Raw genomic sequence first — 20,839 nt, 5'->3', positions numbered from 1 at the left:
TTTTAGGCAAGTCTTTAGGTTATCTGCCTTTGATGAATGGTGTGTTTTGAGCTTCAGTTAGAAGTTGGTTAAAGTGACCTCTAAATGCTCCTTCCTCCTCACATTTCCAAATTTATGATTGACTCATCCAAGGTCATATAGCAATATAATGCCATAGATACCAACATTTAGATCTGACTTCTAATTGATTTTGTTTAAACTATAGTGATTTAAAGCAATCTTTAAGTTGGAGCTTCATCTCCCACTATAACATTTATATTTTGTTTTTTTTAATAAGTGTGACCATGGCTGCTGAGTCTGATGTCCTGCACTTCCAATTTGAGCAGCAAGGTGATGCTGTCCTACAGAAAATGAACCTCTTGAGACAGCAGAATTTATTTTGTGATGTATCCATCTATATCAATGACACGGAATTCCAGGGCCACAAAGTGATTTTTGCTGCTTGCTCTACTTTCATGAGAGATCAGTTTTTACTCAACCAGTCAAAGCAGGTCAGAATCACCATCTTGCAGAGTGCAGAGATTGGCAGAAAGTTATTGCTCTCTTGTTATACTGGTGCACTGGAGGTTAAAAGGAAAGAGCTTTTGAAATATTTGACTGCTGCAAGTTACCTTCAAATGGTACATATTGTGGAGAAGTGCACAGAAGCTTTGTCCAAGTATTTGGAAATAGATTCTTCTATGAAGAACAATAGCCAGGGTGCTGAGACATGTCATTCCTCTTATCCAGAACTAAAGGATGAAGATGAAAATTTAGAGAGAGACTGTGAAATAATTGAGATTTCTGAAGACAGTCCTGTAAACTTGGACATCCAAGTTAAACAAGAAAAAGACAATGTTTTGCAGCCTACTATACAGGGCTTGATATTGGACAAAAAAGATATGAAAACATCAGAGATTTCAGCAGTTGAAATAGGGTATAAAAATGATGAAATTTGCCTCTTCCGAATGGATTCTATCAATGTGCCCACTGTAGAAAGCGAGCAGTTTTCACAACCTTGTACTTCTTCAAAAACAAATATATATTTTCCAGAAACCCAGCATTCACTGATTAATTCTACAGTGGAAAGTAGGATGACAGAAGTTCCTGGAAGTCACTTTCAGGGGTTCATTGGTGAAAGCACAGAAGGTAGTGTTGGTGTAACAAATGGCCTTCAAAGTCTAGAAGAAGGTTATTCCTGGCGGCACCAGTGCCCTAAGTGTCCACGAGGATTTCTTCATCTTGAAAACTATCTGCGCCATCTGAAAATGCACAAACTGTTTTTGTGTTTGCAATGTGGAAAAACATTTACACAGAAGAAAAATCTTAATCGACATATCCGAGGACATATGGGCATACGGCCATTCCAGTGTTCTGTGTGTTTAAAGACATTTACTGCCAAGAGCACACTTCAGGACCACTTGAACATTCACAGTGGAGATCGCCCATATAAATGCCACTGTTGTGACATGGACTTTAAGCACAAATCTGCCCTCAAAAAGCACTTGACTTCTGTTCATGGGAGAAATAGTGGTGAAAGGGCAAACCTTGATATCATCACAAAAGTCAAAATAGACTATGATTAATAGTAGTACACACTTGGAGATTTGGATGTTATAATCTATTATTTTGAGTTTTGCAAAAATACGCTTTTGTAATTCTGCATTCCCTCTTTACTATATTTGTCTTATTTTTTGATGTATTAGCATACTAAAGTTTTTGTAATATCTCTTGTTAAAAATTGCTGGAGTTTATGGAATGGTTGATGAAGTTCTAGGCTGCCTTAAATATCATTACCAAAATATCAGGTGATTTGATAGCCAGCCTCTTTGGTGCTTTATAGAGTGTTGTGAACATAGGTATTTGGTTAATATTATTAATTGATTTTTGGCTAAGGGGAAGAAAGAACTCAAGGGTATTTTTCAGATTTTTTACTGAATTTGCATTGTTAGTGCTTCATACAGGAACAGCAACCATATTTTATGTATACTTTTATCTTGATGACCATTAGAAGAAAAGAAATCTGGGACTTTGCCAGTCTTGGTTCATTTTAGAATCACATTTGAAAACTATTTGTCCTGTAGGTGAAAGCAAGTGTAATAAATCTTTCCCTAATTGGGAAAAATATATTGGTTACTTTTATAAATTCTACCACTTTTCTAAACCATACAGTAGGTCAGTTATGTGGTTGAAATGATAAAAGAATAATCCTTATGTACAAAAAAAGTCCTATTGCCTCCAGAGAGGGTACAGAGTGTGAGTATTCTCTGCTTGTCCAAAGGGCAACTCGTCCATACTTTTTCATCCTGTATTACTGGCTTTATCTTTATGTCAGTCTTCCATATAGATTCAACCTAACACATTAGATATCATTTTAAATTATTTCCTGAATAATATTGCAGCACTTGGGTCATTCTGTACATCTGTTATTTCTCACTCTTGCTACATTTTTTGCCAACCTTCTTTTCTGATCCTTATTAATATCTTCTATACAAATTTTTGGGCACAAATAATTGTGAATATGTTGCATCCTACTTGTGCCACCAAAGGAAAACACAGGGTTATATTAAACTTGTTTTATAGACACAGACACACACACACCTCTATATGTGCATTCATGTTTTCTATGGAAACATGTATATATAAGTATACACACATAGAGATAAAAGGATATAAACATTTTTAATATGTTTTCACATATAAAACTGGAACAAAAAGTTTCTTAAACTGGAATAAAAAGTAATTGTACTCATAATGTTTAAAAATATATTTTAATTTAATTTCATTTGAGAATAAATTTTACTTATTTGAATTACTGGTTCACATACTTTGGAAATGAATACTAAATTGGCTGTGGTCTCTAGATTATATTTAAAACAAACATCAAATATTTTCATCATCAGTCTGATTATGTAACCAATGAAAAACAGCACTTGTTAGAAATTCACAATTTATAAAAAAAATTGAATTTGTTCTAGATATCATTACTCTTTTTACTTTGTCTAGGCAGTATCTTTTTTTTTTTTTCTCATGGCAATGCTTTAATCTAGATTTTTTTTTTTTTTAGCCTTAGTATTGTACGTGGGTAGTTGTGATTTTTCTTAGTGCTAAATTTTTATTCATGTGGCTTTCAAAGATTGATATTAAAATAATTTAAGAATGCTTTTTTCTTTATCCAGATATATGTATTCTCCATGAAGAGAATACTCAAAGAGAATACTTTTGTGTCAAAAGTAAAAACATTTGCAGTGAGTGTAGTACAAGTAAAGTTTTTGTTAAGTGCTAAAGCTCCTTGTTACTTCTTTATATTTATGGTAAAATAGAACCTTATTGGATAAGACATTGTGTCAACCTATGAGAAGTAATTGAGTGTTAAATCATTTTTCATTAGGCTCCTAATTATTCTCCCTTCATCAGAACTCTTCCCCTCTCCCAATTATCCTCTATACAGCTGCCAAAGCAGTATTCCTAAAGCATAGTTCTGAACAAAACACTTCCCTGTCCCTATAGCTCCAGTGGCTCCCTATTTTCTCTAGGAAAAAATACAAATTCTTGTTCTTTGACATTTAAAGTCCATTAATTTTTCCATCCTTACTACATTATTCACATGTATACACTTAATTCTGCAAAACTCACCTTGCTATTTCCCATCTGGATAAAACATCTCATTTCTTCATGGTTTTAACATCTTCATTTCTGGAATACATTCCCCATTTCAGCCTCTGAATCCTTCTCTTCCTTTAATGTTTATCTTAAGTGCCACCTCTTACATGAGGCCTTTATTGATTCTCCTAGTAACCTTCCCCTGTCTTCTACCCACTTTCCATTTACTTTATATTTACTATGTATAAATTTTGTATTATATGTGTACATGTTTCTCCTGATAGAATGTAAGCTTCTTGAGGGCAGGGATTGTTTTGTCTATGTAGTCCCAGTGCCTGGTACATAGTAGACATTTAATAAATGCTTGTTGATTGATTGGTTGTGCCTCCTGCAATGTGGCAATTATGTTGTGTAGGAAAACTGAAAAAATACAAATAAACCTAAAAGGCAAATGTTATACTTCCCATCATCCCATTCTAATGTTATTGTAGGCATTCTGTGGGATATTTCTTTTAAAACTATTATTTTCAAGTATTTTATAGTTCAGCTATTTGTAAGGATTTAATTAACAGATTTAAAAAAAAATTTCCAAAACTGTGATTTCAGCATGTATGCAGAAATTTCCATTGTGGAATATCCCTGTAGGATTGTGGAGAAGCAATATTGTCTCTTTAATAGTTTTAGAAAATTGCTTGGGGATACTGAGAAGTTAAATGAATTTCCCATTTTAACATTTCTTAGTGTGTCTGCCTTACATTAAAAATGGAAAGCCTTTCGATAGCTCCTGCAATCCATCATCTGAAGAGCAATTAATATATAATTGCTAAGTGACTACATTTCATAAGATCATTGTAGAAATCACTATAGAAACATAGAATTGTAAGTTTTGAAAATGTCATTTAGACTTTCTGGGCCATATTTTTATTTCCACCACTCCCTTTCCCATATCTGCAAAATGAAGAGAGTGAATTGGTTTGTAAGGTTTTACTTCTAAATTATGAATTTAAATTTTACTGGTCATTTGAGCTAAAGGATGGGAGAGTTGAGAGGGAATCATAGATCTATCTAAAATGTTTTAAATGTTGTAGTTTAAGAATTTAACCAAAAGAGTTATTTTTTCAATAACAATGTTTCCACAAGAAGGAATTCTCAGCAGTGTCTACTTGCATGATATAAATAAGCTTTGGAAAATGAAACCTAATTTTTGAAAAGCAGGTGTGTTTGTGTAGAAAAAGGGGAAGAAAAAGAAACATTTATCTAGTACTTGCTATGTGGTAGATGCTATGCTAAGTTCCTTTTATAGTTTTTTTTTTTTTTTAGTATAGAATGTAAATTTTTCATTGTAGAGAAATGCAGTTTTGTTTTGTTTTGTTTTGTCTTGTTTTTCATGGCCAAGAGAAAACTGAAAGGCCCATGAATTAAAGTTTTAACTTTATTATGTTTCTGTTTTAAAAATCTTGAAGAAAACTGATTTCTTCTAAATTAAATATCACTTGCCTCTTTTGTTCACCTGACTTGTATCATTTTCTCAAATGTACCTAACTTTTTAATACTTAGGATATTTAAATGGAGGTTGGATAAGACATTGATGGGCTTGGGGGAATTTATGACTTTTCAAGAAAAGGTAGGGCTTTGAGATTTACACAGATGTTTTCCTTACATACTTTATAACAAATAATGTAAATTCACATTAACACTATGAGGTAGGTAGAGTAACTATTATTTCTATTTTACAAATGAGGAAAGAGGTTAAAGATGGGTGAAGTGCTTTGGTCAGTCATATAGCCATTAAGCAATTTTTATATTACCTTTGGTTTATTCTGTAACATGGGAGTTCCTTCATTTCAAAAATACAGCAACAGAAGAACATTTTATCAACAACTACTTAACTGCTTGTTTTTAGCTAGTGGTCCAAATGGAGCAGGGAATTTTAAAAGAAAAAAAAATTACGTCTATAGCAATAGATTTGTGGATCTACTAAGTATTTTCTATGAGTTTCATGTTTTAAAATTTAAAACATTACGTGGGTAGAAAGAATGAGTCATAAGAAATAATATTTTTGGAGATTGAACATCTTAATTCAGTTCAATATTTGAAAAACATTTTCTTCCCAATTCCAGGGGCCATACAATTTTAGACTTAGAATAAGTCTAAAGGATAGTCACTTAACATGTAAAAGTCTGGTAATATTAAGTTACTTTTCTATGTAGGGCTTAGTTTAAGAGCCTGGTCTTATATCAGTTTTGACACTTGCTCTTAATAGTTCTGATTAGGGTAAATATTGTTTGCAAAATAAGATGATATTTATATGTCAAATCCTGCCAACTTGGTTGGGAGAGGTAGATGTAGAGAAATCAAATATCACCATTGTCCTTGAGCCAGCATGCCTCTGACAACTTTAGCTTGAACTATCGAATACGGGCTACTAAGAAACACAGGGGATGGACGGGAATTTCCCAGAAGTCTCTCTTTCAGTCCTCGTTTCCCAGAGTACCCAGCTTTGCTCCTTCATCACGTGATAGGGGTGGATTAACCTGAAAACCCAGAGGGCGAAGCAAAGTATTGGGAACCAACTCTCGCGTGAGTTGGGGCGTGTCTCCTCGCGAGAGGATCCCGGGGTCCGACTCCCTCCCCGTCCGCCTCTCGCGAGGAGGTGGAGGAGGAGGAGGAGGAGGAGGCGCCGCTGCGGCCGCCGCCGCCGCCGCCGCCTACACCGCCAACGCCAACGGGGCTTTCCCGCTTGCTCCCGATGGAGTTTGAGGCCGTGGAGCCGCAGCCGAGCTGTGCCCCGGGGAAAGGAGGCGCCTTCGTCGCCGACCCCCGTCACCGCCGTCGCCCCGGGGCTCCCCGGAGCGGTCCGTAGCGACCCCGCCCGGGCCCTCAGGTAGGGCGGACGGGCGGGAACCGGGGCCTGGGCCGTGGGGAGGCCTTGAGGGGGCGCCCTGAGAGAACGTCTGTGCCTGACAGCGTCGGGGTCGCCTGGTTGACTACGGTGTTTCCCACTCCCTTCCCCTTTGGGGTTCCCGCAGCCACCTCTTTCTACTCTGCTGGTTGACTGCAGCCCAAGGGGCCAGGCATCAGCCACTCTTCCCTCCCCTCCTCTCGCCCCGCCCAGGCCAGAGCTGTGGCCCGCAGAAAGGGGCTACCCGGGTTAGGGTCTCTCAGAGCTCTATGAAGGACCTCTTTCTTTTTCTCTTTTACGGTTATTCTTTTCTTTCTTCTCTAATATATTTGCATCTCTCTCTTTCCCTTATCCCTCCCCACTCTCTTTTCTTCTCTCCTTTTATTCTCCTCCGTCTTTTTTGCTTCTTCCCCCTCTCGTTTTCCCTTCTCTTTTCCCTTCCCTACCTCTCCTTTTTCCCCCTTCCCTCTCTCCTTCCCAGTCTCCCAGTTTCCATCCCCTTCCTCTTGTTCCCCTTTCCATGTCTGTTACTTTCCCTCTTTCCTTTTCTCACTTTCTTCTATCTTTTACCCTCTCCATTTATATTTTCTCCCAATCATTCAACATTTATTCCCCTTTCTCCCTCTTTCTTCACCCTATCTTTTTCCTTTCCCCATTCTTTTGTCTTTTTCCTTCTTTTTTTTTTCCTTATTAAAAAAACAAAACAAAACACTCAAGACGACTAGGTATGATTCTAAAATTAACAGAGAATTCTGATGTTTTAGTTTGAATGGAGTTAGGCATCATCAATTCTGCTAGTGTGTCATTTCTTCTGAGGCCCAGGTAGGGGGTGGAATGCGAATGCTACATAAGTAGAAGATTTCCTCCTTTACATTCACAAACACCTCTTTTTTTGAATAACAGCCACTATATTTTGACCCAAGTCAAACAATGCCCCTTGGTGCCACGTAAAGGGGTCTCAGCAGTAAGAGAAGAGAGGATTGGCTACAGGATGGCCCTGGGGATGTGACTAGGATAATTGAATGAATGAGAACCAGGGAATTTATTTATTGGTGTGTTTGTGTGTTCTGAATTTTCACCCCCTCCTTGTGGGAAAGCCTCTTGAGGCGACTTCTCCACCATCTTAGAGAAATGGTGTAAAGCATCATTGTTTTTACAGGTATTTAAAACTGAACTGGGCATCATGCTAGAGAATGCATTAGAGGGAATAGTATCTGCTCTTTGTCCTTAACAATAAGGGATGGAAAAGATTATGTGTCAGTCTTCACCTCTAGTTTCAATAATAAAGAAATGTGACAAATAGGAAAAAGACTAATAAAAATAGATCTAAATGTAGTACTTGTTATATGGAGTATGCCTAACTTGAATCCTCCTATCCCTCTTATGGGCATTTATTAAAAATGTTGAGTTTTTTCCTGGATCACATTTGGAAGCTATTATATCATTACATTTAATCTCTTCTCTTCCCACACCATATTATAGTTTTTGTAGCTTTTATTCCTTTTAACATCCATATATCAAATTCTGTGTTGCTATTTGGGGAAATTACTTGAAGAAAAAAAGGTCACAAAATTCAATTTCTGTTATATTTAGGAAAAACGTGGATGTTTTCTACAATTTTAAAGACAACCCTTTTCAAGATCACATGCATTAGAACCCTTTAATAGTGGATCATATATGACTGTACCATTGGGACAATTTCCTTAAAATTGCCAACTTGTTATTTTGCTCTGTTTACAACTTTAAAGACAAACATTTTGATGGATTTTTTTCTTTTGGGTAGAATGTTTTTTAATTTTAAGAACCTTAGAAATCTGTATTATAGTTTAGCATTTCAGAGGTTGTATATTTCAAGTAGTCTTTTTATTGTATTAGCCAGAAGCAGTTTCCCCCCCTAGATGTGACAAACTAAGCAAACAGGCAAAATAAAGCATGCTGAAGGAAAAACAAACAAACAAACAAACAAACTTGTGCTATATCCATTTCACTGTTAATGTTATCTTATTAATTGTCCTTATTATGTCTATAATTATGTGAAAGACTTTCTTCAGAGTGACTTTTGTACACCCACACTACTTTGAGTAAAGAGACATCTCCTCTGCAAAAAGTAAAGTTGTTTTGAATCCTCTCATAATAATGTAGATTTCAGAGCATGGCCACTTATGCAAGAAGTACATTATTTCTCTAAAAGCAGACATATAAAAACACGTTTGATTGATCTCTAATGCCACAAGAGGAATAAAGAGATTGACTTTTTCTAGGAAGGATAAATATACTAGCAAAAATTACTTGATACACGATGTAATAAATACAACTGTGCTACTCAAAGCAATATGTTTTCATTTTTAGTTCTTTATAACTTCTGAAGGATCTTGAATTTTATTGGAAGTGGTAGTTATAACAAACAGAAAAAAGAATTTGTGTTTTAGAAACTATCATTAAGGGGGCAGCTAGGTGGCGCAGTGGATAGAGCACTAGCCTTAAATTAAGGAAGGCCGAGTTCAAATTTGATCTCAGACACTTAATACTTACTAGCTGTGTGACCCTGGGCAAGTCACTTAACCCCAGTCTCAGGGGGAAAAAAAAGAAACTATCTTTAAAAGTTTAATCTTAGATCCATTAAGTAATTGATTTAAACTGCAAAATAATTTGTAGTAGAGTTTAGACAATTGAACTATGGAGAAATTCATCAAAATGATATATTTGAGCCTTTTCTCCCTTAAAATCTTTTGTGCAATTTGTGGCTAAGCAATAGTGGCAATAGTACTTAACACTGAAAGATAAAATTTATCATAATGAACAGAAATCATATCTAGAAGTCAACAAGACCCTAACTTCTCAGTGGTCCAGACAAACACTGTAAGTTGTAGAAAATTTATGCATCTGAAATGATTCTTGCGAAGAGTTCCTTAAACTGTTGAAATCATGTATTTGAATCATCCTTCCCAACCTCTTCTAGATTTCATGTGTCTCTCACAGGAATATTATTAAGAAATTCCTTTGAAAATTTAAAACTACTACTATTCACTATAAATAATACCTTTCTGTATGTAAATTCCATTGTAAGCTATCCATGCTTTTCCATTGTTGTTGTTGTTGTTTTTTTTTTGGAGGGGAAGGGTTTCATTTCTAAAAATCCTCTAATGTTCTGGTTTTCTTGCATTGGCTCTTTTGATATTTTCTTGATGTCCTTGAAGTTACTTGCACTGTCCATCTGAAATTTCTTTCAGAATGACTTACCTGCTTCCTTTTTTAGGTATATGTATGTAGGCTCATAGCTTTCAGAACTACATGAAATTTAATAGATTATTCAATTGGTTCCATCCCAGGTGGAGTCCTAGGATGTTTCCGTGTTAAAGAAATTGAAATTTAAATAGGTTAAATGACTTGCACAAGGTCATACTGGTAAGAGTATAAATGTTAGATGATATGCATAGCATTTTCTATATGATTTAAAATTCTAATGCCCACGTGTGAGACAAAGATTTGTTTAATTGTAAAACTGATTTACATGTAATAGATGAACTTCAAAATAGTTTTTGTATTGTATACTACTGTTTCTATTAATCTAAAATAGTGGGTTAGAAATTTTTGTAGTGTTAGGCTCCTAACCTGTTTTCTACATTTTTAGTATGAAATCAAATAATGAGCTATTCTTATTAACAGATTGTGGTTTACCAATAGCAAAAAGTGAAATGTTATACATTGGTTCTTTTAAAACAATTTTTTTATTCTTCTGTCATATTTGTGAAAAATTAGTAATTTTTCTGCAGTTTTACATGTCAGTGAATGACACACAGAGCAGCTTATAACTTGAAAAGCTTTTAGATCAGAAAAATTCCTCAAGTTCACATTTATTCAGAAAAACATTTAAATGCTTACATATGTGCATAACTGTTCTGGGCAACTAGAAAAGCAATATATCAAATTTAGATTTTTTTGAAATTCCCTATTTAATTTCATGTAATTTGAGTAACTAAAAATTTACTAGAAATGTTAATTTTAAATATTGTGCTTAGTGCTTTGAATGAATGAAATGTAGTTTTTTCCTGATTTTTGTTGTACTTGGAGAGTTTTCATTTTGTCCTTATTTCCCTGCAAACCATGTTCTCATAGCATTTAAATTAGAATTTTACAAACCCAGAGTCAGTGTATAGTGTTGCAGTTAAAGGAGTTTATATTTTCACAGCTCTCTTTTGCTTAATTTAAGTTCCTTTTTCTAAGATATTTCAAGATTAATTTTTAAAATACTTTTTGCCCATTTACATTCAGGATTTTTAAAAAATAGATCAAAAGTCTATGTTGCAATACCAACTAAAGATAGATTCCTTGACAAGAGTATCTTACAATATTTGGATTGAAGAGTTGTCACATTATTTTCATCTGTCTTTTAAGTTATGTGGAAGAGTGAAGTGTTGATTGTGTTACTACTCATAAAAATTGATGATCTAAGTAATCATTGTGAATCTGAGCAGCCTTTATACCTCTGCCTTTACTTGATTCAGCTTATCTGGAAGGAAATTTACTCTTTTATTTTGTAAAGACATTTATTTAAATTCATTTGGAAATTAAATTGCCTGCATATTGCATTTTAAGACTTTTTAATGTGTTTTAAGAGCACTTGTGCAAATAATTGCCATCAACTTAATTTTTTTATGCAGTTATCAATTCTTCCAAAGCTATTTAAGGAATGCTAAAGGTTTTAAATTTTTATTAATGAGCTGATTTCAGATTGAAATGTTTTCCAAGAAATTTAAATTTGAAGCAATTAATGATTGTCTTGGTAAAATAAAAGACTTAAAAGACTATTTTGGATGGATTTCTAATAACTTAATAAGGCATCGAGCAGTTGGCAGCTGGATTAGTATTCCTGAACAGGTAGCTGTAAAAAAGCAGTGGGTGAAATATTTTAGTAATTTAGCTTGATGTTAACAGATTTAAGGGGAAAACCTGACTATAAAACTAATGATCTTTTTTCTCCTGATAGTATTGGAATATTTTTCAAGCTGTAGATACTGATGATTTCATATATTTTGTAAAAATCGGGCATAGAAGCTAGTCAGATTTATTTGTAATATTGGAGGCAAACTTACTTTTAAACTTTTTTTTCAGCTTTGTAGCTTTGGGTTAGGCATTATGAATCTGGAAGGTATAAATTTGTCTAGAAAGATCTAAAAATTTATTTTAGAATATATTTGTAAAACTACCTGAAAATTTTTTATATCTAGGAATTCAATTTTACAAGAAATATTTGGAATATTTTAAAGAATGTAGACAAAGCACAACAAATAGGAAAATAATTTTCCCTTTGAAATTTTTGGTTTTTATTATGAGGTAGTGTTGTAAAACTTATTTTCAATCTCAAATTGTGATTTTTTAAATCTTTAGTTGCTGTGATGCTCATTAAAATATTAGCCGTAAAAAGTTTTATGAAGTATAGTATCAGCTGTGTAATTGCCCTTAATGCCAAGATTTTTAGTATTCAGAAAACCTTTTATCAAATTTATATAAGTACTTTTTAATTGTCCTGGATTTGGGTTAGGAAGTATTTATGAAATATGTATTATTTAAACTTTATATCTAAATGTTTCAAGTTGGACAGACTGATGCTAATGATAATGCCATGGTTTTGGATAGAGATTATTTTGAATTCCAAACTCTGTGCTATATTATTACTTGAGGCTTCTATTGTCATGAAATCATAGGATCTAGAATAGGAGCAACCTCAGAGATAAAATTTGCAATTTTTAGGCTGCCTTTCTAATTTTAAATTTCATGAATGTACACTTCTCCAGCCCTTACATGATAGTAGTTGTTGATATTCTTAGCATCTGGTAATTGGGAAAATACAGAAAAGCTACTGTCACTCCTGTAATCTTTTAAATTGATTTATATTTGTTAATCATAGCAGTATCTACAAACATTAAAAGTAGCATTAGGTAGACTGGGTGAAGCTTGCCTGTAATCCCTGGCACACTGGGCAGGTTGAGGCTTGCAGATTTGAACTTGGTAGTTTTGAGTTGCATTGGGCTAGGTTGATCAAATGTTTGTACTAAATTAAGTTTCCTTGGGAAAGAGGTGGTGGTATCTAATCAGTTTGATTAAAGGTTAGAATCTGAGCAGTTCAAAGATCCTATGATAATCTGTATTGATATCCATTTATGAGTAGTCTCTTATTTGAGTTAGGGTCTCTCAGAGATCTATGAAGACCTCTTTCTTTTTCTCTTTTACGGTTGTACTTCAAGTTGGCTGAGATAGGGAGACCCACTCTCAGAAAAGGAATAACAGATTTCATGGATCAGCCATTTACGTTTAGAGAAGTTTAATTAAGTTATGCCAAATCATTTTGCCTATTTGATTGGAGCTGAATAAAGATCAAAAAGATAAATTTTAGTGTGTTTATTAATTTGGATATTCTTTTCACTGACCCTGTAACTCTTAGCATCTTAGGCTTATAGATTGGGTACCATTGATACAGTTTAAATACCTTTTACAGATGAAGAAACAGATCCAGAGAAATCCAGTGATTTGCCTGAGGTAACCATACTAGTTGCTCTTCCCAAAGAGATGATAAAGATTTGCAACCATTTTTTGGAAACAAACAAAAAAAAGTATGTGGCAAGCTTTCTTCTAGATTTTGAAATTACAATTAGTAATATTTTTTTTTAATTGTTTAGATATTTTATTTCTACAAAGAATTTTTTTTTTTTTATTTTTTTTTTTAGTGTGACAATTGGAGTTAAGTAATTTGCCTAGGGTCACATAGCTAATAAGTGTTAAGTGTCTGAATTTAGGACCAGTGCTCTATACAATGCACCATTTAGCTGCCCCCCCAAATATCTTCTTGACTTTGTTCATGTTAAAATTTCAAGGCAGTTGATTTCAAAATTCAACAGACATTCAACAGCAACCGTAATGCTAGGATCTGTTGATTGTTTTATATCAACATAAAAAATAAAACTTTATTAATTTCTATTATGATTTTGGATGTCCTACCTTTTCTAGGCCTCATTTTCCTTTTCTCTGAGATGAGGGCTTTAGATCAGATTTGTTATTGTTAGAACAAATTAGATGGTCTTTGTTTAGTTAAGCTCTAAATCTTTCATCTTGGTGATCCTGTGATTTGTTATCCTTGGAGGGGCATTACACAATCACTTCCTTTTTTTATTTGTTTGTTTTCAATCAGTAAGTCAATCTATGAGCATTTGTACAATGCTTATTATGTGCCAATATTGGCTATACATTCTGGAAGTACAACTTTCTGATCTCTCTAAATTCAATTAGTTGTCTCTTTCTTCCTATATTATGTGACATAATGTAATGGTAATTAACAGACCCGAATTCTAAGATTGGCCTTGTGACCAACATAATCTTGACCAAGTAGCCTCAAATACCTTGGAATTCAGTTTCCTTCTCTGTCCTGTTGACTAAGTTCCCTTCCAAATCTGCAAATCTGTGAGTAGGTAGGTATGTACACATTTCTCTTCTTTGTATGCAATTTGTCTGAGGTAGATATTTGTCAAGTAGAGTGTAAGCTCTGTTGGGGGCAGGATATTCTTTCCTTTTTCTCCCTCCCTCCCTCCCTCCCTCCCTCCCTCCCTCCCTCCCTCCCTCCCTGCCTCCCTCCCTCCCTCCCTCCCTCCCTCCCTCCCTGCCTCCCTCCCTCCCTGCCTCCCTCCCTCCCTGCCTCCCTCCCTCCCTCCCTCCCTCCCTCCCTCCCTCCCTCCCTTCCTTCTTTCCTTCCTTCCTTCCTTCCTTCCTTCCTTCCTTCCTTCCTTCTTTCCTTCCTTCCTTCCTTCCTTCCTTCCTTCCTTCCTTCCTTCCTTCCTTCCTTCCTTCCTTCCTTCCTTCCTTCCTTCCTTCCTTCCTTCCTTCCTTCCTTCCTTCCTTCCTTCCTTCCTTCCTTCCATCCATCCATCCATCCATCCATCCATCCATCCATCCATGCAATTGGGGTTAAGTGACTTGCTCAGGGTCACACAGCTGTTAAGTGTCTGAGGGCATATTTGAACTCAGGTTCTCCTGACTTAAGGGCTGGTGCTCTATTCACTGCATCACCTGGCAACCCCGACAAGTGCCTTTTCTAAGTTTTAGAGCTTCCTCTTTCTTCCCCATATTCCTGTCCCCTCAATAGTACATATTCAGTTTGTGCTAGTTGAATTGAATTCTATTTTTAAATGTGATTAAAAGGTTATCTTTTAATTCCTCAATTTAAAATTTTAGAATTGATGTGATCACAGGTATACAAATAATGTAAGGCATAAACTTGGCTTCATGGAAAAACTGCTTCATAACTATAAGGAAGAATTCTCTCACCAATAGGTAAAATTAAATCTCCAAATTAGGTAAATTGTTTTACGTAAGTGCCAACAATATGAAATGAATTAAAGCTAGTTTAATAGTTTCAAGCTTTTATTATTTATAAAACACTAATTTTAAATTGCGGGATTTTTTTGGATCAGTGTGTTCTCTGATCATAATTGGGCAAAGTCGAACTAAAATGCTTAAAAAATTATTTGTGATTCTTTAAAAATAAATATATGTTTACTATAGCTTGTTATTGTTTTTGTTCTTTTGCAGTTGTCATTGAGTCATTGAAGCAACATCCCAAATATTTAAGTTTCTTAAGTAATGTATACAGTTATTTGTTTGATGTATTGTGTATTTGTCTAGAGATTACTAAATTCTCTCTGCCGTTATGGATATTTATTTGGAAAAAAAAATCCCTTTCACTTGTACACAAAATCTAGATTTTAAATTACTATGTATCACTACAAAAATGAAGGAAGCAAAATCTACTTAAACTTTTGTTATTGTCAGTTTAAGTTTATTGTCCTGAGATTTCATGTCTTGAATTATAATGATTGTTAATTTAATTTTATTTTCAGACAGGATTATTAAAGATTTATTGTAGTTCAGTTTTAGTTTAGTTCAGTACTGAGTGTCAACTAAGCATGAAACCTCTTGTCTTAATTAAATTATTAAATATCAAAATGTATTTCATATTTTAAGTTTTATATTAAATTAGAATTAGTTTGAATATTTACAGTTCTGTGAAAATAATGAAAAATTTTTTTTTGTTTGTTCCTATTTAGCTAACATAACACTACACAGTGAAATAATGGTCTGCTAGACTGCTAAACAAGCATCCAGTTTCCACAATGCCTGTGCAAGCTGCTCAGTGGACAGAATTCCTGTCCTGTCCAATCTGTTATAATGAATTTGATGAGAATGTGCACAAGCCCATCAGTTTAGGTTGTTCACACACCGTTTGCAAGACCTGCTTAAATAAACTTCACCGAAAAGCATGCCCTTTTGATCAGACTGCCATCAACACAGATATTGATGTGCTTCCTGTAAACTTTGCACTTCTCCAATTAGTTGGAGCCCAGGTAAGATGTAAAGTTTTACTAATTATTGTTTTAGCATTATATAAGAAGTAGCATCAGAGTTAAAGCCTTTGAATTAAGATAGATTTGTATATGAATTCCCCCTTACACTATTTTTTTGTCTTTGTGAGAGTCTCATAGAACCTGTTTCTCTATCTTCTCCTATGGGGATACTTGTATGTACTCCAAACTCTGTAGGGTTATTGTGAGGAAGGAACTTGGTAAATAATAAAGCATTTAAAAATATTAATTGGTAAATGTTCCATAAATTTTGGTTTAAAGGAAAACATTTTGCAAAATTTGAAATTCATAGAAAGTATTAGCAATTAATCAGTTTTTTTGAAAAAGCCATTCCCTTCTGGTTCTAAATTTCCTTATTTATAAAATAAATGAGTTGAGAGTAGATGATCTTAGTTAATTTGCATCTATTGATACTGTGATTTGACTTTACTGTTAGAATTATATTTTATGCAGAATAAGATTATCATTTTATGTGTATACATATACATATATATATTTACATATGTATATACATGTACAGAGAGAAAGAGAGGAGAGAGGGAGGGAAAGAGGAAGGAAGAAAGAGAGAGCATTCAATGTATTGAAGCTGTATTTATGAGAAGTTTCCCTTTTTAGGTACCAGATCATCAAACAGTAAAATTAAGTAATCTAGGGGAGAATAAGCACTATGAGGTTGCAAAGAAATGTGTTGAGGATTTGGCACTCTACTTAAAACCACTAAGTGGAGGGAAGGGTAAGTTTCTTAAAAACTATGTCTCTTGGTGGGAAGGATTTGATGGGAAATTATTAATGTTGGAAATCTAGTTTTGATGATGATGTAAAATGATGAAAATCTTGAAATCAATTTGACAGAAGATCCATTTCTCTTTTTTAATGAGAATCTAGAGTATTATTTTATTTATTCTTTATTTTATGGAATTTATGGGAAGATTTAAACAGGAAACAGCTTGGACAGGCATAGAAGGTCTGCTTCATTGCAGGAATTTTTCATATTGATGAGAATTCAGATTCATCAAAATAAGCACAACCACAAACCAAATAATAGGAGAAATATTCATATTCAGTTGCACTAATTATATTTAATTAGAATTCTGTTGAGCTTAGATTTCTTCAGTTAGGTAAGGATACTGTAGTCCAGTCTTCAGCCTTTACTTGCTATTTATATAAACTTCAGGTCATTTAATCTCTGATCCTTTGTTTCTTCATCTTTAAAATGTAATTTAGATTATATTATGTATAAGATTTATTTTGAGGAAAGCATTATGCCGACTTCTACTATGAGTTGCTATCAATATTTTCATCATCTTGTTAATGAGATATATTTTTGGCCTTTAAGAAATAATTAGAGAAGTATGAAATATGATCCCTTACTCAAGGAATTTAAAAGTGCTGTAGTTTGTTAGTTACATTGCTTTTAGATAGGATTATATGATAGATTCCAAAAGACAAATGATTTGTATTTAAATGAAAAGATGAATTTATAGCTGCCATTAGTAACTAATAACTGATAACCAGGTAGACTGTGTTGTCTTTTTATGTATGATTATTAAAAGAGGTGAATTTGTCATGCAGTGAAAGTGAAGGGTAACAGATGTATAGTCTTGTTGCCTATGAAATATTAAAAAGTTAGAGGAGCATCTCCAGTATGTTGGGTAGATTCCATATGGAAGATAAATGAAAGCAAAAGCACTTGGGATCTGAAAACTTGGATAAGTTTATATTGGAGAAAGGATCCATATTGAGATTACTAATCTATCAAAGTACCTGCTATTAATGGAGCTAGATAGAACACATTTTTTGGTCTAAATACAATAAAATATGACTTGACTATCATATGCATATCAGAACCCAAATTGTCTTGATGAATCTAAAGTGTGTAACTGTGCCCAAACTATCAGAAAGCAGGTATTAATTATAAGCAGAGGATATAGAGAGAGTTGAAATAGTACCAAATTGGGGGGGGTCTCACATGTGGAACTGTGGTCAAATCATTACTGTTTCCTGTGCCTCAAAATCTGTGTTTGTAAAATGAAAAGTTTGGACTAGATGGATTTTACATTTTCTTTGTGCTTTAAGTCCTATAAACCATAAGAGTTTTACATCAGTACTATTGTAGGATGTGAGTAAGAAATGAACATACTGAGGAACTATAGCTCAATTAAAGAAATAATGAAACATACTTAAAAAAAAAATTTTTTTTACTATTTTCCTCCCAATATTACTTTATTTTTCCAAATACATTCCAAATTGTATTTTCCAAATACAAACAATAATTTTCAGCATTCATTTTTCTAAGACTTTGTGGTTCAAATTTTCCTCACTTTCTCCCTTATCTCCCCCTACCTCAAGACAACAAGCAGTCTGATATAGACTATATATTTACGATCCTTCTAAATATATTTCCATATTTGTCATGTTGTACAAAAAAAATCAAACTAAAAGAAAAAAAAAACATGAGAAAGAAAACAAAAAAGTGAAGTACTGTGCTTCAATTTACATTCAGTCTCCATAGTTCTCTCTGGAGGCAATTGGCATTTTCCATCCCAAATCCATTGGGATTAATCATTGAGATTGAGCCAAGTCCATCATAGTTGACCACTAATCTTGTTATTACTGTGAGCCATGTGAAACATTTAAAAAAAAAAATCTTCAACTTATCTTTACTTTTAAAAGTTTGAGTCTTTTGGTTTCTCTTTTTTGAAAGGTGTTGCTAGTTTGAATCAGAGTGCACTGAGCCGTCCAATGCAAAGGAAACTGGTGACTCTTGTAAATTGTCAGCTTGTGGAAGAAGAAGGTCGTGTAAGAGCTATGCGAGCAGCACGATCACTTGGGGAAAGAACTGTAACTGAATTGATTTTACAACACCAGAACCCTCAGCAATTATCTGCCAATCTATGGGCTGCCGTCAGGGCTCGGGGATGCCAGTTCTTAGGACCAGGTAATTGTTTAGAAAAACTTCTTAGAGAACACAATTACTGACAGATTTAGAGGTGTATACTTTCTTAAATAATTTTCAACTTTGCCAGGGGACATCAAATAATTTTCTGATGTGCTTGTTCAGTCCAAAGTAATTCAAAGGAATTTCTGTAATGCATTGTCAGATCATATTTATTAAAATATCATGCACTTCATTATTTTGTCTATTCATTCATCACCTATTTTAAGGTGGACATACAAACTATTTAGAATAAGTGTCAATCAAAAGTTTTGTAATGATATACTTTTATGAATTTCCTCCAGTATCATTTTCATATTTATAGATTTATGGGTTTTGTTGAGGTAGTTTTTGAAGATAGTGAATGTTTCATTTGGATAATGTGAATCTTAAAGACAATTGGAATAAAACTTTTGGGTGTTGATGCACCTTTACATTTGTCAGCATGTAGGATAAAGTGTATATATAGCTTGTAGAATTTACGAATAATAGCCAGCTTCTTGATACTTTGCTCTACTTTAATTTAAATAGAAATTAAGACTAAATACATTTCTATAATAAGAATTATTCTTGAAGTCAAGAAAACATGACTTCAGGTCCTACTTATGATGCATACTATTCATATGACCCTGATAAAGTTACTTAACCTTTCAGGGACTTACCCATCTCTTAAGACTAATTAAAGAGTCAATCTGCATTGGTTGTAGGGCCTTTCCAGTGTAGGACTTACCTATGCTGATGCAATTTTGGATCTGGATTCTAAGACACATTTGCTTTACATTATAAGTTGTATATTTTCTATGAAAATTTCAGATTTATTTCATAAGCACATAAGAGATGCAATGGATAGAGTGCTTGGCCTGGAATGAAAAAGATACGACTTCATATCTTGCCCTCAGCCACTTATTAGTTGTATGACCTTGTGTAAATCACTTAACCCTGCTTACCTCAGGTTCCTCATCTTTCTTTCTAGAGAAGGAAATGGCAAACAACTCCAGTATCTTTGCTAAGAAAACCCCAAATGAGTCAAATAAAGTTGGATACAGTTGAAATGACTGAACGACAAACCAAAGAGATAAAGAGTTTCCTTATTAAAATAGCATTTCATGGCTTTTTTTTTTTTTTAAACACCTTTACCATTGTTTGTCTTGTAAGCTTTTTATTCCCATTGATATTCAGATATTTTTAGGTGCTTAATAAAGAATAAATGAAAGTATGCTTCCTTCTTCTTTTATGTAAGTTGTATTATTATGATATCCTAACAATATTATAGCATAGAATTTTGGGTAATGAATTAACACAAATCTTATATGCTCGTCATGAGAAATAAAAGATTACAGAGTTCTTCAGTTAAAATTACTTTTATGTTTATGACTTAATTGTTTCCAGCTATGCAAGAAGAGGCCTTAAAGTTGGTATTACTGGCTCTGGAAGATGGTTCTGCTCTTTCAAGGAAAGTTTTAGTACTTTTTGTTGTCCAAAGACTGGAACCAAGATTTCCTCAGGCATCAAAAACAAGTATTGGCCATGTTGTGCAGCTACTGTATCGTGCTTCTTGTTTTAAGGTATGACACTTAAATTTAGAATGATGGCTTATGTTCATCATTTTGTTAATTTTAAACAAAAGTTGCCAAATGTTAAAAGCGAGGCATGTAAACAAGAAAAAATTAATTAAAAAAAATTTTTTTATTAGTATCTATATTTTTTATCTCTGTTAACTCAACTTTGTTTGCCCCTCCATGTCCTAACTCTTCCTTCAACTTTCCCTAAGTAAGCCAGTTTTTGCATTTCATGATATAAACAATATTTTATGCTAGTCTTATACCTCTCTGATTTGTATAATGATCTCTTTTAGTAACTGCATCCTAGAAGCTTCTTTGTTTTTTTTTAATCACTTTTAGCAATCTTTTCATTTTCATTTTTATAGTCACTGTGCATATGATTCTTGTGATTGTATATATTGTTGTTTTGCTAAGCTTGCTTTTGCCTGGATGATGCTCTCTTTTGAAG

At 33.8% G+C, this 20,839-nt stretch overlaps 2 protein-coding genes across 9 annotated transcripts in view; both read left to right on the top strand.

Moving 5' to 3' along the window:
• ZBTB6 (zinc finger and BTB domain containing 6) overlaps positions 1-5,091 on the top strand; it is a 30,956-nt gene extending 25,865 nt beyond the window's left edge. For all 5 annotated transcript variants that reach the window (XM_074293019.1, XM_074293015.1, XM_074293016.1 and 2 more), the window contains exon 2: positions 278-5,091. In XM_074293019.1, the coding sequence (XP_074149120.1) occupies positions 285-1,565 (1,281 nt within the window). In that variant the 5' untranslated portion in view covers positions 278-284 and the 3' untranslated portion in view covers positions 1,566-5,091. The remainder of the gene's footprint in view (positions 1-277) is intronic.
• A 1,135-nt stretch (positions 5,092-6,226) lies between these two features.
• The window catches only part of RC3H2 (ring finger and CCCH-type domains 2), a 60,300-nt gene continuing 45,687 nt past the window's right edge, over positions 6,227-20,839 (top strand). For 3 of the 4 annotated variants that reach the window (XM_074292997.1, XM_074292999.1, XM_074292998.1), the window contains exons 1-5: positions 6,227-6,466; positions 15,580-15,876; positions 16,510-16,627; positions 18,599-18,832; positions 20,219-20,394. In XM_074292997.1, the coding sequence (XP_074149098.1) occupies positions 15,646-15,876; positions 16,510-16,627; positions 18,599-18,832; positions 20,219-20,394 (759 nt within the window). In that variant the 5' untranslated portion in view covers positions 6,227-6,466; positions 15,580-15,645. The remainder of the gene's footprint in view (positions 6,467-15,579; positions 15,877-16,509; positions 16,628-18,598; positions 18,833-20,218; positions 20,395-20,839) is intronic. The other variant, XM_074292995.1, reaches the window with a different exon arrangement.

The sequence above is a fragment of the Sminthopsis crassicaudata genome, chromosome 2 (genome assembly GCF_048593235.1).
Source record: "Sminthopsis crassicaudata isolate SCR6 chromosome 2, ASM4859323v1, whole genome shotgun sequence".
NCBI lineage: Eukaryota > Metazoa > Chordata > Mammalia > Dasyuromorphia > Dasyuridae > Sminthopsis > Sminthopsis crassicaudata.
Note: the sequence above shows the minus strand (reverse complement) of the source record. Positions and strands in the feature narration are given on the sequence as shown.